At 42.8% G+C, this 17704-nt stretch overlaps 1 protein-coding gene across 4 annotated transcripts in view; it reads left to right on the top strand.

Moving 5' to 3' along the window:
• Akap7 (A-kinase anchoring protein 7) overlaps positions 1-17704 on the top strand; it is a 129349-nt gene that overhangs the window by 74812 nt on the left and 36833 nt on the right. For all 4 annotated transcript variants that reach the window (XM_057763014.1, XM_057763016.1, XM_057763017.1 and 1 more), the window contains one exon: positions 2908-3055. In XM_057763014.1, coding sequence (XP_057618997.1) covers positions 2908-3055 — 148 coding nt within the window. The remainder of the gene's footprint in view (positions 1-2907; positions 3056-17704) is intronic.

Raw genomic sequence — 17704 nt, 5'->3', positions numbered from 1 at the left:
TCTCCAACTGTGGCTCAAAGGAGGCTAAAGGGAAGCAAATTTGAGTCATCTCTGATAATTAAGATAGCCTTGAAAATTTCTGGTTTGATATCTATTTCCACTAGGTAACTGCTTCAAAATAATATCTGGTTTGTACTTTTAATAGAATATTTTTTTTATTTTGACAACTTCATACATGTAAACAATGCATATTGGTCATATCTACCTCAAAACATCTGTATTTAACTTCAATTATTCCTTTCGGTGTTATAGTGCATAACCAATGTGGTGCTTATACTGAGCACCATGGCATATCTGACATCCTTAAGACATACACCGTCCCTGTTAATTTCTAGGAAAATAGCCTTAACATGATGTATTAGATTATCATCCAGCCCACTTAAAGCACCAAGTTCACAGCGCTCTTTGCATGGAATTGTTAGAGATAGCCTCATAGAGACTTTCTGCATTTGAAGGAATCTCCACTCAGATTTTTGTCGTAGGCTGCGTTTTCCTGGATTAGCAATTTGAGGCTTTTCTTGGAGCTTTCCTGACGTGTTCACACCGTCTTCTACCTTAGACAACAGGGCGCCTTGGGGAGGGTGGGATCGGCCTGTGACAGTGAAAGCTGAGTTAGTTGGCGGTTGTGAGCCTGCATAGAATGACGTCATACCTGTCACTACAGCTTGAAGCTGCAGCCTTGAATGGTGATGCCTCTGAGGCTATTTTGGAAATCCTATAGGTTCCTTACAAAAATAGAATCCTTCTTACCTCGAGTGATGAGTTTTTGAGATAGGGTCTTCTTATACGGCACAGACCAGTCCATTTATTATAAAAGAAAAGCATCATTTGCTTTAGCTAGATGGTGAGATGAATTCCGTGTTTATTAGAAAAGAGAGGCCACCCAGTACAGTCTCTGGAGAGCAAAGATTATGCTAATATTCTGATATATATAAGATTAAGCATATTCTCATCTCTTTCTAGATTCTTTATTAAATTTTTTATTTTGATAGAGATAGAGCTTCAAGCTCTCCCAAGGCATCATGCATTTTGAACTGTACTTTCTGTGTAAGTTATGAGTTATGGAATTAATTCCATGTTACTTGTTAATAAAACCCAACACCTTAGAATGTACATCAGAAGTCAGTTGTGAAGAATTTTTGCAAAATAATTGCTGCTTGTCATCTTGTAAAATTGATTAGCCAAGGAAATTAGTTTATGGGCACTTTTATATTTTCCTTATTTCTTTTGGGTCAGTGAGATGAATCAGTGGCTAAAGGTGCTTTCAAAAACTTGAGTTCAGTTCCCAGACCCACATGGGGAAGGAGAAGACAAACTCCTCAGAGCTGCCCTCTGACCTCCAAGTGTACACTAGGGTGTGCCCCTCCAAATAAATGAATAAATGTAAATAACATAATAAAATGACACTTTATAAAAGTGAAAATGAGAACCCCTCCCTTCCCACCTTCCTAAGCACCCATGCACATGCAAACACACACACATGCACATGCAAACTCATACATACATGAATGCACACACACACACACAGAAAAACGCATTTAGGACATAAAATTGGTTTCATTTACTCATAACTTTTTTAGAAATAGGGACACCCAATTTTAGTTATAAACAAACAAAACCACTGTTAGCTTTAAAGCCACACATTATCCCAACACAGTGATAGTGAATAACTTCAATACCTGACTCTAACCTCTACATAGGTCAACGGGGGAAAAAAAAATCTAACCAGAGAAAGTCTGGAGTTAAATCACATCGTAAACCAGATGGACTTATACATATCAAAAGAGTGTTCCACCCAAACTAAGGGTATTGGATTTTATCAAGGATATCCCCCAAAGCTTTCAGCCTGAGCAAATAGAGTAGAATTACCAAACTGAGTTGGGAAGAGCTGTTAGTGTGTGTATGGGGGAGTGGCTAAGAACAGGAGGCCCATGTAGACACAGAACTCAAGCATGTTTTAAATATTATGGGCAGCAGCCTATTGTGTAAATAACATCATACAGTGGAGCACAGAGGCAAAAGCATTTTGCAAATCTGTGTGTTATTTTTGACTTGGCATACTTGCTGAAATAATGGAACTGGTTTTCAAGAAGTACTGAGGATAAAACCATATTCAGGTGAAAAGCAAAATGTCATTTTCATTTGCTCAGGAAAAATGAAACAGAACAAAAATCGCACGATTTCCTGTCCTGACTTAAAATTTTCTATAAATTTTTATTAGCAAACGAAAGGGGGAATTTTTTTTTAGTTAAAAAGTAAAAACTAGTGGAAAAGTGAAACTCGTAGACTGTCTTGGGCGTCAGGCTGAGGTCTCGGACCCTGCGTGATGATGGGGAGGGCTCTTACGTCCTGCTGGGAGGCTCCAGTAGTTCCCAGAGTCCCTCCTACAGTTCAGCCTCCAGCTGCCTCTGCTGCATTGACGAGGAAAGGCAGGCGGAGGAAGATGCAGAAAAGCTGCTGGCTTCACTGTCCCAGCTCAAATCAGGCTTGTCGTCAGGTGGTTTTTATGCAATAAAATACAAGTCAGCGTTATTAGAGCTTCGTCCTTGCCAGAAATTCCAAGACACGCATCCTTCTAAAACCATTCACTCACATCCCTGTCGTTGCAGATGATCACTCTGGGGACCGAATCATCACACATGTTCTTAGTTCTGAAACTTAAAGATGTGTGAGGTCCCAAGTGCTGCCACATCCAATTACACTCTTAATTGATGGCTCTAAATCAGCCCATCCCAGGCGTGGAGTCTTTAAAAACAACTTGTCAGAAATTCTGTGGCATCTGTTTTCAGGAGCCAGGGCAATCCTGAATCCAAAATGTAATCTCGGATTCTGAGAGACTGATAGAAATATGAACTGGCAGCCCCAGCGAGATGATTGATTGACATGATTTTGTTTTGTCATTTCAAGGGAGTGAAAAAAATAGAGCCCGAATTGTATGAACAATTCATCAACCACAGATTTGGAGAAGAAATTCTGTACCGGGTAGATCTGTGCTCCATGCTGAAGAAAAAGCAAAGTAATGGTTATTACCACTGTGAGGCTTCCATTGTGGTTGGTAAGTGCCGTTGAAAACACCGTTCAACATCTTTAGTTTTGATTTCTTAATGTCACTTCTAAAAATAAATATTTCAGGTTATTTGTTTTCCAGAATCTGTGTTTTTCCCATTTACTGTAGTGGCAAAGTAGAAAATGTGTAGAGAATTGTCCCCTGTCAGCTTCTATACTTCTATGCTTTCAACATGATCATAATGAGGTCTTGAAATGTTGGCCAAAAATTTGTTTCAGTTTAATTTTATTTATGAACACAAGGAAAGCACTTTCGTTAGGGAGGGCCACATGGCCACACTGCTCCCCAGTGACAGTGTCGTGGTATCTGACTACCATCACGGTTAGTGACCCGACCCTGGCAGCTTCACTAAAGGAAGGCGAAGTGTGGGTGGCCTGTGATGCTCAAGACTCTTCTGTAAAGAAAACATGCTTGGAGAGGAAACAGAGGGCCACACCCAGCTAGCTCTGTGCTCGTGCGTGAATGCTGTCATCTTAACCATTCGGGCCATCTCCCACCTTCTGGAAAGGGGATGCATTTCACAGGAGCCTGCTCTGTTGGACCCAAATGTACTATTCCCAGTGAGACACCATTGCAAAGAACTGAACTTGAAGACAGCCCGATTTACATGCTTTTAAAGTAGCATGGAAGCGAGAAGATAAATGTGTGTAAGTATTTCAAGTTCTTCAGCCAAAGTAATTTCTCTCCACATCAGTTCTGGGGAAAGAAAATACAAAAAGCCTGTATTGGACCTACCTACATCCTGAAAGAATCCTTATGTACTGAAGCTTTTTGAAAGATTTAAAAAATGTTCAAGAGGCAATTTTATTTGGAAATCCTCATTACAGATCTTTAGGGGAGCCATCATTTACCTACCAAAGATCATTTGGACCAGCAGGTTCAGATGTAGTCTGAGTTTTGTATTGTTGAAACACTTCAGTCCTGTTTTGGGGAGGATTTTCATGCTTTCAGAACCTGCGCAGGGGTTCTCTTGGTCAGGTTTTGTTGAGGTCCAAACATTTGCCCACAGGGGAAATGCAGATCCTTCTGTGTAGTGTGGATTTTGTCCGGCACTCCCAGTGTCCTGTGTAACTGCTGGACCAGGCTCAAATGGGGGAACAGCGCTTCATTTCCTTCCCTGCTCCATTAAGAAAAATTAGGGGATGTAGATTTTACTAAAGATCTGTGAGATTTGCATTATAAAACTAGTCGTGTGCATCAGCTCAGTTGCCAGTAGGGGGCGCTGTTTCACTAGCCCTATTTCAACTGGCTCCGGTAGGTTTCTGCTTTCCTGGTCTTTGGTCGACTTCACCCAATTACCCCGCTGTAGGGAATGTTCATCCAACCTGCCCCACATAGCCCAGCCCATCATCTCCTGATGCAGAGTAACTATTTCATTCTGTCCCAACAAATTTTGAATTCTTGCACTTTATTTATTTATTTATTTATTTATTTATTTATTTATTTATTTATTTATGCTTCGAGACAGGGTTTCTCTGTGTAACAGCTCTGGCCGTCCTGGAACTCTTGTTAGACCAGGTTGGCCTCAAACTCATGGAGATCCGCCTGCCTTTGCCTCCCGAGTGCTGGGATTAAAGACATGCGTCACCACTGCCCTGCCTTAAAGTGTTCTTTACTTATTACAAACACTTTAATTTTCCTATCATCTTTAGTGATGCCAGCATGAATTTTAAAACGATACCTGTCTCTAATGTCGTTTATTATAATCGAGTCTAATATAAATGAGTTTTTTTTCTTTTCTTTTGAGTGTGTGCATGCATGGAGGCCTGACATCAGGGCTGGGTTTCTTCCTCTGTTACTCTCCACCTTACTCTTTTGAGGCAGGGTTTCTCACTGAAGCTGGCGTTCACTGATTGGCTAGAGTGGCTGGTGTGTGGGCTCCCACAATCCCGGGTCTGCCTTTGCCGCCCCTGGAGCTGTAAACACTCCCCACCATGCTTGGCTCTCCCGTGGGTGCTGCAGATCGAGACTCAGGTCCTCATCCTTGTGCCCTGAGCACCATCAGCCTCTTCCCAGCTTATGTCTGAGCTGGTCATCATCAGGCGAAGGAGATTAACATGGAAATCTGGTGACTAAAAGTTGTGAAGCAGGGATTTGGTTTTAGGAATATTTTATTGCTTTAAAGGTCTTTGAATATTCCTCTAGCTTGGTACGGTATATGCTAGAAATCACACATTGGCAGCCCTTCATGCTGTATTTGATTGGCAAAGACTTTTTGTTTGCTTCATAATTTAAACCAATTGTTATGATTTGAATATAAAATATCTCTTAGAGGTGTGTGTGCGCGTGTACGCGCATGCGTGCACATGTTTGAACACTTCACCCCTGCTGATGACACTGTCTGAGGAGACTATGCAGCCTTTGGAGGTGGGGCTTAGCTAGAGGAGGTAGGTTACCAGGGGTGGAATTTGAGGCTCTCTGTTTCCTGAATTGTAAGAATGTGAACAGGCTCCCTCCCATCCCCACAGTCCCGTCCAAGCTGCTGTCTTGCTGTGGACAGACTGTAGCCCCAACTGTGAGCTAAAGCAAGCTTTCCTCCTCCTGTGCCGTTCTTCTTATCCAGACATGACAAAAGCAGCTGAAACACTTGCCAACGTTGGGGTGGTTTTGTATTAAAAACTTTAGATTTCTGCTTTCTTGTTAGCTCTTCGAATGTGGCTGCATTGTTCTGGTGTCCTTCAGAGTGCTACCACTTCCTGCAGGGAGTAGCGAGCAGGGCTTAGTGACTTTGAATGTAGCTTCTTTGATCACCGCGCTCATTCTCCCCTCCCACAAATCTGCTTAACTGCCCCACTCCCTGCGTGGCTCTGGAGCAAGTCTGGATATTCATCCTGTCCACTGTACATCGCCACCGCTGCCACCGCCACCACGGACCATTTCTTCTTCCTCTCCTCTGTACCTTCCCAGGGAGTAAATGTTACAGGAATTTGAACAGATATGTTGTCCCGCCCAGGCCAGTGAGGCTTGGTCTCCCAGGATGGAAGGAAATGTCAAAGATCTGTGTACGGTTAAGCATTTGAACTCGAGAGTAGTGCAAACAAAGCACATTTTATTTTTATTATTAATGCAAGCAAACATGAGGTGACTTTTCTAGTTCACTTAAGCAAATACAAGTCCAGTAAGGAATACACCTGGTGCTGTGTCTTACCATCTTTGGTCACGTGAAAAGAGCTAAGGTCTTTGTCTTCTTTTACAGAGATAACATGTGGGCATATCAGACCATCTCCTATATGTCTTTGTTTTTAAGCGTCTTCACTTAGCATAGTTTATGAGATTCTTTCTAGAAGGCCTTTCTGTGGGAAGAACAGTCTGCACTCTGTCCCATCCACAGTAGATTTACAGCTTGCTTTCACAGGCTCCCTCGTGTGCAGACCGTGCTCTCCAGTGTTAGAGAAGATACATTTTAGTTATCTCACAAATACAGCTCTGCATGATAATATGCTGCTTATCATTGAGGGCCTTGCAGACCTAACTTCAGTTATCAGCTAAAGTTTAAATCGAGGAAAAAGTAAGAAACCCAGTTTTCTTCACGTAGGCAGGAATGAAATTCAGCCCACGAACACTAGGGCTGTGTGGGCACTTACCGTGAGGTGGGCGTGTTAGTAATGTTCAGGCAGCAAGGGTGAGTGCTGCATTCACATTTCCTCAGGGAGGGCAACTGACCCCTTTCTAAGACCAGCAAGCAGTTTAGGGCTTTCAAAGACTAGTTTACTGTCCATGCCAGACATACTTTATGGGTAGCAGTGGCAAAACTGGAAAGGTCTAGAAGTTTTATTTCTAGACAGTGTATTTATGTATGCTTCTCTAAGCAGAGATAAAAACAATAATTTTGAGGTGATTCCACATTTTTTTGCTTAAATATTTATTAAACACTAATTTGGTGAACTAATACAATGTGTTACTCTTCTCTTGAATGCCACCATAGAAAGAAGAATAAGACCCAGCTCTGAAGAATGATACAGTGTTACTGGCAGCTAAGATAACTTCCGAGAAACGGAGAGGAAAAAGAGTAGAGGAAGAGAGTGTGCGTCTGACAACAGGGGCTTTGGTATGGGGCACCACGGAGGAAGTTTACTTTTGGGAGAGTGTGGGGATGAGGTAGAGGAGAGTTTAAATGGGCGGGGTGACACTGAGTGAAATGGATGGCTGGTGGAGTGAGGGGACTTTGAGAGCCGTGGGAGGAAAGCGTTGGTGGGAGGCACTGTGACAGCCGGAAACACCTTGAGTGATACCAGCAGTGTCAGTATCGCTGAAGCTGTAGGCTTGGAGCTTTCTGGGCTTCCATGTCTGAGCTAGTTGGTGAGTGCATGGGTAGGACTATCCATGCTGAGGCGGTGAATGGATTCTGAAGAGAACGGAGAAAATAGTTGAGGGAGTACATTGAGTTTAATACTCCAAGTCATGCAGATGCCTCTCATTTTGTGGTGGGGTTGCAGCCTGATAAACTCATGGTAAGCTGAAAATATTGGAAGTAGAAAATGCATTTGTAGGCATAATCTAATGAACAGCCTAGCTTAGGCTGGCCTTTCTTGGCGTGCAGGTTAACCTATAATTGGGTAGAATCATCCAACACAAAGGCTTGTGTGTGTATGTGTGTTTGTGTGAAGGTCATAGGCCAACCTTGGCTATCAATTTCAAGAGTGGTTCACCTTCTTTTCACACAGGGCTTTTCTACTGACCTGGAACTCAGTAGGCTGAGCTGGCTGGCCAGCAAACCTAGGGATCAGCCTGACTGTCTCCTCAGAGATGTTTTCAGTCTTAATTTTTTAAAAAAGTTTTTTATATAATATATTTTGATCACACTTTTCTTCTTCTCCAACTCTCCCAGACCATCACAGCTTCCTATCCACCCACTTCCATGCCCTTTCTTCTTTCCCTCTTTCTTTAAAAACAAGCAAACAAACCCCCAAGTAACACCCCCCTCCTCACACACACACACACACACACATCCACACACGTCCACATGCACAATCAGAAATCAAAGTATATAAGCAAAGTAATATGAGATCCTGAAGGACGGCTGTCTTACCCACTGAGACTCATTGGAGAGACTAATTTTTACCTTCTAACTTCTCACCAGATTTTTATGTGGGCTCTGGTGACTGAGTTCAGGTTCTCATGCTTACTCTGTTCAGCAGGCACTTTACCAACTGAGCTATCTGTCCAGCCTCCCACCCCACCCACTTTGAGACAGTCTCTGAAGTCACTAAATAGCTAAGATGACCCTGAACTTCTGATCCTCTTACCTTCCGCTCCTAAGGGTTGAGATCTACTAATAAAATTTTGAGTGTCTCATGTAATGTATTAAATGTGTGTTCAAAAGGCACTGGCTTCCCAGCAGTGTGTGTAGGGTGCTGATTGTTTGTGCTTATGATCATGTGACCTTCAGACAGCTGCAGCTCCACCTAGTGTCTGGAGACAAGCCATGCTGCACATTGCTAGTCCAGGAAGGGATCATAATTCGGATATAAAAGTATATTTCCTGCTGAGTGCCTATTGCTTTTGCTCCATTGTTAAGGAGACTTGGAGTTGAACCATCATTGTAAAGCAGCGTAGAATACAGTGTGTTGAGTCTGGTTGGTGCTAGGGGACCAACAGAGTACCAGGTCCAGACTGTAGGCTTGAATGCTTAGGAGGATTCTGCGTGAGTCAGTGAATTAACACAGAGGTGCTTCTGGTTGAGAATCTCTTCCTGGAGACATGGTTGTTCACTGTTAGTAACAGTTTACAGTTACTGTTAGTAGCCTGGCTCCTGTTTGTCTGAAGGGCTGGCTGTGTTCTACCTGGGCTTTTCTGTACTTGAACCAGGTGACGGATCAGCTAAAGGGAAGGGCTTTTGTTTTGCATGTGGAGTTGGACCTTTCTGATTGGGGACCCTTCGCTCTGACTTGAGTGTCCTCCTCTTCAGCACTGTTTGACTTGGGGGCCAGGATAGAACCCTGGAGATGGGAGCTGCCCTGTTGGGCTTGTATCCAGTTACAGAGTGCTGGGAGGGTGTGCGCTCCTTCTCGAAAGGTGTACTGCCAGGGGTGGAGAGATGGCTCAGCAGTTAAGAGCATTTGCTGTTCTTCCAGACCTGAGTTCAGTCCCCATACCCATGGGGGCTCGCCACTGTAAATAACTCCAGTTCCCCTTCAGGGGATTTGGTGCCCTCTTCTCTCTGCACGCTCCCTCTTCCCCCCTCCCATTCCCGCACTGCCCAGCCTACCCCTGCAAATGATCTTAAAAAATATAAAAATAAATCTTCAAATAAAAAAAAAAAGCCTGTCATGCTGTCAGTGTGACTTACCACTGGTTTGTACTTCAGGAAGGAGGAGAGGAAGAAGATCAGTGGGTTTTGTTTAGCCCCATTGGGTGAATAACAGAGAAAAACTATGGAAGCTTTCTAGAATCCTTGAGGCTAGACCGTTGTTTGATAAACAACACATTTAGCACGTTTAGCTTGTCAGTGTTTGTATGACTCATATCCACATGCCCGCTGACGGTCTACTCAGTGGAGAGAATTCCTTGATAGATACTACCTTAGCAGACTCTCTTCATTTTCTTTCTGCAGGAGAAAATACACTTCATTGTGTTTATCTTATGGATGAGTCACTGTTTTAATAACTTGCCAGGCTAAATACCTTTGTGGGTTTTAAATTCTTTAGAAAAATATTTTTGGTTTACCAGCTCTTCACAGTTGGTCTCTTAGATACTCTAAAGGTGTCCTTGAAGGCAAAGTTATTTTTTTATAAAAATATAAGACACCGTTTCCCCTTCTCACTGGGTCAACAGTTACACTGGTTATGCTACAGCTGTGATGGGTAAGAATGCAGTGACTAGGAGAAACCAGCATAGTGTAACTAAAAACACTTTAAGATTTATTAGTTTTTTAAAAACACACACTCTCTCTCTCTCTCTTTCTCTCTCTCTCTCTCTCTCTCTCTCTCTCTCTGTGTGTGTGTTTGCGCACGCGCGTGTGCATGTCTCTGTGTCTGTGTCCATGTCTGCGTGTGAGATGCTTGGGTGTGGTACATGTACTGAGTGTTCTAGCACATACGCATGCATGCAGAGACCAGGGCAGGGCACCCAGCATCCTCTGCTGTTCTTTGCCGTGTTACCTCTAGGCAGGTCTCACTGAGCTAGAAGCTTACTACGTTGGCCAGGCTTGAAGCCCATCTCTGCTCACAGCACTGAGTTATAGTCATACTCACTCATGCCCAGCTTTTCATATGAGTGTTGGCCGTCTGAATTCAGGTTCTCATGCTTGCAGAGGAAGAACTTTTATCCACTGAAACATCTGTCCAGCCACCCCAAGTCCAGTTGTTTTTAAAAAAGCATGTACTTTTAAGAATACTCTTGCTGAGTAGTTAAAAATTAATACTTCACCTTAATCTTTGTCATTTTTATACTTCATGTAACAAAAATCGCAAGTTCACACGAAGCATTTCTGATGAGTATCGAATCAGATTGGCTTGAAGAGAATTTCTTGAGTGATTGTGGATGTTACAATCTGCAGAAGCCATTTTCCTCACAAATGTTTCTTTTGAACAATTGACAAACTGTGGTATTGACAGACGCTTTCTTGAAAATAGAGAAGCAGACTTGTCACAGTATGTACAACAATTGGCCTTACTTATTATGGATGATAAAACTCAGACTTTGACGTAAAATTTGGGAAACTAGCTCTGGTGAGATGACTCAGCGAGTCAGGGTGCTTGCTGCCACGCCTGATGTCCTGAGTTCCATCCCTGGATCCCACTCATCTCCTGGCTTCGCAGATGCCATGCCGGGGCACACTCGTCTTCCAGTATAAGAAGAGTATTGGGAATCTCACCTGTATTGCCATGAGCTTGCTGGCATCCTAAAACTTAATCGATTCCCCCAATTTTTATTAGAGGAAATTGTGCACAAGGTTGAGATGGTAGTGTATGATAATGAGCTGTTTCCCCAGTTTGTTTTTATCTACCACATCATGTATAACTTAGAAAACTGTGTTTCTTGATATGTAGTGTGAGGCCCACACATTCTAGGAATGTAGCTGAGGAGGTCTTACCTGTAGATTTCCCTGGGAGAGGACCATCACCGTCAAGATACAGAACAGTTTTGCGTCCCAGACTTTATCCTGCCCTTGCCAGTCCACACTTACAGCCTTTCCAGCAAGTTGGGTGTGCGTTTTGATGTCATAAATGAAGTTGTGTTGAAACCTAGACGGTGTCCAAACTCAGTGGATCAGTATTTTCAAATGACCAGCTCCTCACACAGGAAGCAAAGATCCCCTGGAGGACTGAGACAGATGTGAGGATCTGAATGGCAAGTCAGAGAAGTCCACTGAGGCACAACTTGAAGAAATCACTTGTCAGGTTTGGGTACAGCATGAAGGGCTCTTCATGACTGTCTGGATCCAGTAAATATTTATAAATATAGCCTGTATAAAAGCTCTTTGGAAGGAGGGACTGTAAAACATCTTCTGTTGCCCAAGACTCCTTAGGCAAAGCATTTTAAAGGCCCTGCAGCAGTGCATGGGTCTAAAAGCCTTGAAGACTGTAATCTTTAGACAACTGTCAGAATTTTGGTCAATGTTTCCAGCATAAATAAACTAATTTTAATGGCTATTTGCTATTCTGTATCAGAATATAAACTACTTTGGTTTTCTGTCTTTTTTTTTGTAGCTGGAATTCTTTTCTTTATCTGGTCCAGCTGGCCTGGTTTCTCTCCTGCCCACCAGTCCCTGCAGCCACATAGAAATACTCATTCGGAGGCTTAGTAGTAATTATCATTGTTTGGCCGATGGCTCTGGCTTCTTACTGGCTAGCTCTACATATAAATTAACCCATTTCTAATAAACTGTATATCGCCACATACCCCATGGCTTACTGGTAATGCTGTGGTGTCGTAGTCCTCCAGTGGCTTCTGGTGTCTCCTCGACGCTGCCTTTTTAACTTCCTATATCTGTTTGGACTTCCTGCCTAGCTATATTCTGCCCTGCCATAGGCCAGAGCAGCTTCTTTATTAACCAATGGTAATAAAACATATTCACAGCATACAGAGGGGAATCCTACAGTACTTTTTTCTCTTCTCCATTTAATTTTCACCTGAAAGTTCTGAGGTAGAAATGTCACACCTGCAAAATACAGCATACTCTCAGAGACCAATCTCTAGGACATAAGTATTTTGTGAGATTTATAGTCTGTAATCTAAGAATGTCTGTTTTGTGATTTTTGCAGAGGCCGATAGAGCAGTGGCTGAGAACATTCTACATCTTCTTAGACTGAATAAGATGAACCCATTGTAATCGTGTTAGAAGAGAGAAGAGTTAGGAAACTGTATATCATTTTTTGTTTGATAACTTTAGTTAACTGGATATTTTCTTTGTTTAAAATTATCAAATAGTTTAACGACAACAATATAAGATAGCTATTTCCTTTGTAACACAAATTGGCCATTATTTAGCATCTGCATGGTATATTGTGCAAATGACAAAGAAGGCTCTTTTACTATTGTACTATGATAAAAGAAGAAGACCCAGACTCCCCTGGCTTGGCTGGGACTCGCATCACCTTTTTAGCAAGTACAGTGTTGTGGAAAAAGCCAACCTTTGACATGTTAAACACTGCCATTTCTTTTTATAGCTCAATTGTCCTCATATACTTTTTGATGAAATACGTTTCTTTTCTTCCTTCCTTTCTTTTTTACTTTCCTTGGGGGGCGGGGTTTGAGACAAGGTCTCTCTGTAGCTTTGGAGCCTGTCCTGGAACGAGCTCTTGTAGACCAGGCTGGCCTTGAACTCACAGAGATCCGCCCGCCTGCCTCTGCCTCCTGAATGCTGGGATTAAAGGTGTGCACCACCACCACCCAGCGGAACCATGTTTTCTAAGAAGGGAAAATTCAAGATTCCATTGTTACATGCCCCACATCCAGATGAAAAATACCTGAAAGTTGGAACTCTTGGTTCATTTCTTTTTATTTGTACAAGTAAGACAAAGGTTCAAGACAAGTGATGGAGAAGATACTCCTAGTGAGGCTCCTGGTATTTTAGCTGGTGTATCAGGTGTTAATCTGGATGCTGGCACAAAGTGGAAGCTGTGGTCCAGGCCATTCTGAAAATCCATTCATTTGTTATCTGGAGTCAAACATTATGGTTTATTGGGTATCTTGGGGGGCCTATATTAAAAATCTAGTGCTAAGTGGGAATTCTCTTCTGACAGAGTAAGCACTGTGAGAGGAAGGATGCAGTATTAAATTACCTTGTGAGTTATTTGTAAAGTCTTCCATTTTAAGTGTGTTTTCAAACAGTTAAATATTGAACTCCCAGTTAAAAAAATTAAACTATGTGAATAGCATTCTAGTCGAGGGAAATAAGTTTTCTTTGTGTGGTCACGGGTAAGCTGACCATGCTCTATGGGATGGCTGTGTGTTCAAGAGCATATGGGCAGCACAAACCGGAGTTGGCGGACTTAAAAACAAAACAACGAGAACACAATTTGGGTGGCTTGGGAAAGGGGTGGGCATGGTTGGTACATGTAATCAAAATACAATCAATGCATGAAATTTTCAAAGAAGGAATAATAAAAAACAATACAGGGGATTATATAAGTACTAGGAGATAAGCTGAGGGGCTGCAAAAGAGCATTCCTTAGACTTGGCAAAATGAATGTAATCATTAACTCACATGGATTGTAGTAACCTGCATGGAGCCCACACAAAATGAGCCTTAGCAACACTCAGTCAGAGAAGGCAGGGAGGGGCTCACAGGACTCTACTCTTTGCCTCTGCACTCTTGGCTTTCCATAGACTCTGGGCAGGGGAAATGACCGTCTATAGTTGTGCACCCTATTACCCTATGCTGAGCCAACCAGGCTCCAGTGGAGGCGCCAACCCCACAGGCACATGGATGGTCCTGGTTAAACTTGGGTCAGAAAAAGTAACAAATAGACATGAGTGCCAGAGAGAGATTTGTGGGGAGGGGAGTCTGTATGCAGAGCATACATATGTGAAACTGTAAAAGTATTTAAAAATATAAAAAGAATATAGAAAATTAGTATTGCTACCAGTTAATGTGAGCTAGCCCATCGTATCACCATGGTGCCTATGAATAAAAATTTTTACTATCCTAACTACTGTTTCTTAATATTTTCTAAATGCTTGGCATATAGTTTCCGACATCTGGTATTAAAAAGACTATGTTGTCATAGTGGATTGCTTACTGCAAACATATTCTTAGTTTTCTAATAACAGAGCACCTTTTTAAAGACTTGCATTATTCCTGAGCTCACTTAGATTGGTTCATGATCACCCTGCATTTCAGAAGCAATGATGCACATATGGGTTTCTGTGTAATGTTCGATGTTGCGTATATGTATTAGTTACCCTTTTCATTGCTCTAACTAGCTTCTAGCAGGTGGGGGAAGGATTTAGTTTTGACCACAGTTTGAGGACGTATACATCTCCATGGCTGGGAAGGCATGGTGGCAGGCATGGCAGCTGTGGCGAGATAGATTGTGAGATGGTTTGCTCACATCCCGACAGCCAAGAAACAGAGAAAGTCTGGGCTATCTGGCTTTCTATTTTTCTTCTAAGGAAACCCCAAACAACTAATTTTCTTGTGTGTGCATGCACTCAGAGGCCAAAGGCTGATGTTAGGGTCTTCTGCAGTTGCTCACTTAATATTTTGAGACAGTCTTTTGCTAAACCCTGATCTTGCAGATTCTACTAGATCAACTGGCCGACAAGCCCCAAGAATCTTCATATTTCTGTCTCCTCACTGCTGCAATTACAGTTGTACACCACTGTACCCTGCTTCTTTACATGGGGACTGGGGATCAAATTCAGGTCTTTATGTTTGTGTAGCCAGCACTTTATAAGAACACCATCTCCCCAAGCCTTCTTTCTTCCCCTTTCATTCCATCAAGGCCCCTAGCCTATGGGAAAGTACTCTTTCAGGGTGGTTCTTCTTTCCTCAGTTGATCCTCTCTGGAATCACCCATCAGAGATACCCAGAAGTACATCTCCTAGGATATTGTAAACCCAGTTAAGCTGACAAAGATGGGTAACCATCATGATGCATGTGTGTATACACACATGGAGGAAGAGTGTTTTTAAACCATGATAATAGCTGACGAATTTATATATTTTTGAAAATAATCTGAAGATGGGTTGAAATCACAGGAGACATGGTTGCAAAGCTGAACTAGCCCTCTTCCACCTCAGTGAGGTGTGGTAGAACCTAAGAGCAGAGAGACAGCCAGGAAGCCAGTGAAGTGCAGAGGGAGGACACAGTGAGGGTTTCAATACTCAGACCTTGTTCTACAAAACCCAGCTTTATGCACATTGCTTACAGACTCCAAACCATCTATAGGATTAGGAGAGTAGTGTGACCTCCCGAGTCTCCTGTAAGGTCATGGAGATGCTGTTAGCACCTGGCCTGACCACACTGTGCTTGCTGACTGGTGCTTGTGGCTGATGCTTTGTGACAAGTGTGTGTGGCTTTCCTAAGCCCAGAGAGGACTTGAGGAAAAGGTTAGCGAGAGAAAAAGAAGCCTGGGTTCTTCTTAATCTCTCTTGGGAGGACACGCCACAGGGATGACATCAGATGCTGAGAGGATGCTGAAACAGTGCATTGAGGGATTTGTAAAATGTCTTTGCTGACCATCTTTTCTGACGGGAGAGAGCACCATTGGTGTTTAAGCTGAGGTCTGAATCACCCTGTCAAATTCTATGATTAGGATCTAAACTTCATCTAAAACTGCAGCTTTTGTTGCAGCTGGACTTCGGTTATTACTGTATCTCTCATTAAATGCTAGCTAAATAAAATTCTCATCCCCCAGCTCCAGGTGAAAATCCAGTTTCCAGTCTTTTTTCTTGTATTTCTATCCTTAAAGCAGGAATGGGGAGAGGCACGGTGGTGGAGAGTAAATGGCTCTGGTTGCCACACTAGTAGACTGTGTTCAGTACTCATTGATTCCGCCTGCATTAATGGTTCATTCATAGCTCCCTGTAGGCAGCTGAAACACTGCAAACTATTGTGTATATAAAGACTCCTTCAATTTAGAACATCTTCAGTCCAGTTTGGATTGTTATAACTTCTCATTCAGCTTATTAAGCAGATAAATTGGAGTGGGTTGTGTGCCAGGCATTACGTTGTGTATTGAATATCAAAGATGGGCCAACAGGAGCTGTGTTCTCAAGTCGCCTTGCTAGTGGGAGGTCAGGCAGACAGTTACGGTTTAAAGTGGTGGTGGCTGTAATGGAGTTTATGGGAACTAAGCAAGGGAACGTCTTCTTGGGCCTTGTCTAAGAATAAGTACTAGCCTACAGATTGAGTATACTTGATGCCTTTTCTTTCTTTTTAAAGAAAGTTTTAACATCCAACCATTTAGCCTGCCCTTGAATAAGTAACATATCTTGTAATGGCATTGTTAAGACTCGCAAAGGACAGAGTACAGAAAGCATGACTGATACTGCACTTTGTTTAGTCACTGCTGGGCAGGCTTCGTTCCTTGGGAATTCTGGGTTTCCCGTTGCTCTTCTAGGTCTGTGTCTGAAAGCGTAGGACTCACCCACCTTTGGACCTGGCTTTCTCACTTGCTCTGGTTGAGCTTCTTCGTTTCAAAGTTGATTTCACCTTGAGTGCCTTTGTGCCCTTGCACTGGCACATAGAATGTGTTCAGTGTGCTGCACTGTTGGCTGCAGGCTGGAAATGCTGAGTGTTGCAGGCCTGCTGTGATTGTCAGTCGCCTTCTACCTCCTTACTCTATTGCTTCATGCTGTCCATCCACTGTGCTGGGAAGTAAATTCCCCCATGTAATTTATTTCTCAACAAAGAAAAAGACTTTGGCCACAGGTGTTGGCTGAAGTTGGACATGACTTGCAGAAAAGAACAGACTGCTGATAACCACAGAGGAGACATTTGAAAATTGACACCAAGCGGAACTTCATTAGCTGAGATTTGGAAACCTGTTGTGGATTGATGGGAAAAGAATGAGCTGGCTGTGGTGGCCCTTGCCTACAATCCAGTCACTTGGTAGATTAAGGCAGGAGAATTGCTGGGAGTTTAAGGCTGGCCTGCACTACAGAGTGAGACTTTGTATCCAAAACACAAACCAAAAGCCAAATAAAGGGATTTATTTTATAGCCTTAGTTTTCTACTTCTCTCCCTTTCCATAATGCACATATGCTTTGCATGGTATGTTCTATTTTCCTTCCCTATGCTTTACAGAAAAAAATCCCTTTCCGATTACTGCTAAAATTACACAGTGGATGGTAATTACTGCTACACATTTCTATCTCTTTTAGCTTTCAAGAAGGAGAGTGCTGCAGGGGGGGGGGTGTGCTGGATCACACTCATGGGAGTTATGATGAGACAGTGAGTCCCAGATGTCAGCGTTGGTCAGACCTGTACAGAGACACTGAAAGAAGCTCCTGGAGCTGGTGGGGGAGAATTGTCTATATTCTGTCAATTTGTTTATTTTGAATAAATGCTGATTGGCCAGGCAGGAAGTAAAGGCGGGCCAACCAGACAGGAAGTAGAGGTGGGGCAATGAGAACAGGAGAATGCTAGGAAGGAGGAAGCCCATTCCTCCCATTCCAGCCCAGACCACCAAGAAGCACAATGTAACCTGCCTGACTGAAAGGTACCAAGAGCCATGTGGCTAACAT

The sequence above is a fragment of the Chionomys nivalis genome, chromosome 2, assembly GCF_950005125.1.
Source record: "Chionomys nivalis chromosome 2, mChiNiv1.1, whole genome shotgun sequence".
NCBI lineage: Eukaryota > Metazoa > Chordata > Mammalia > Rodentia > Cricetidae > Chionomys > Chionomys nivalis.
Note: the sequence above shows the minus strand (reverse complement) of the source record. Positions and strands in the feature narration are given on the sequence as shown.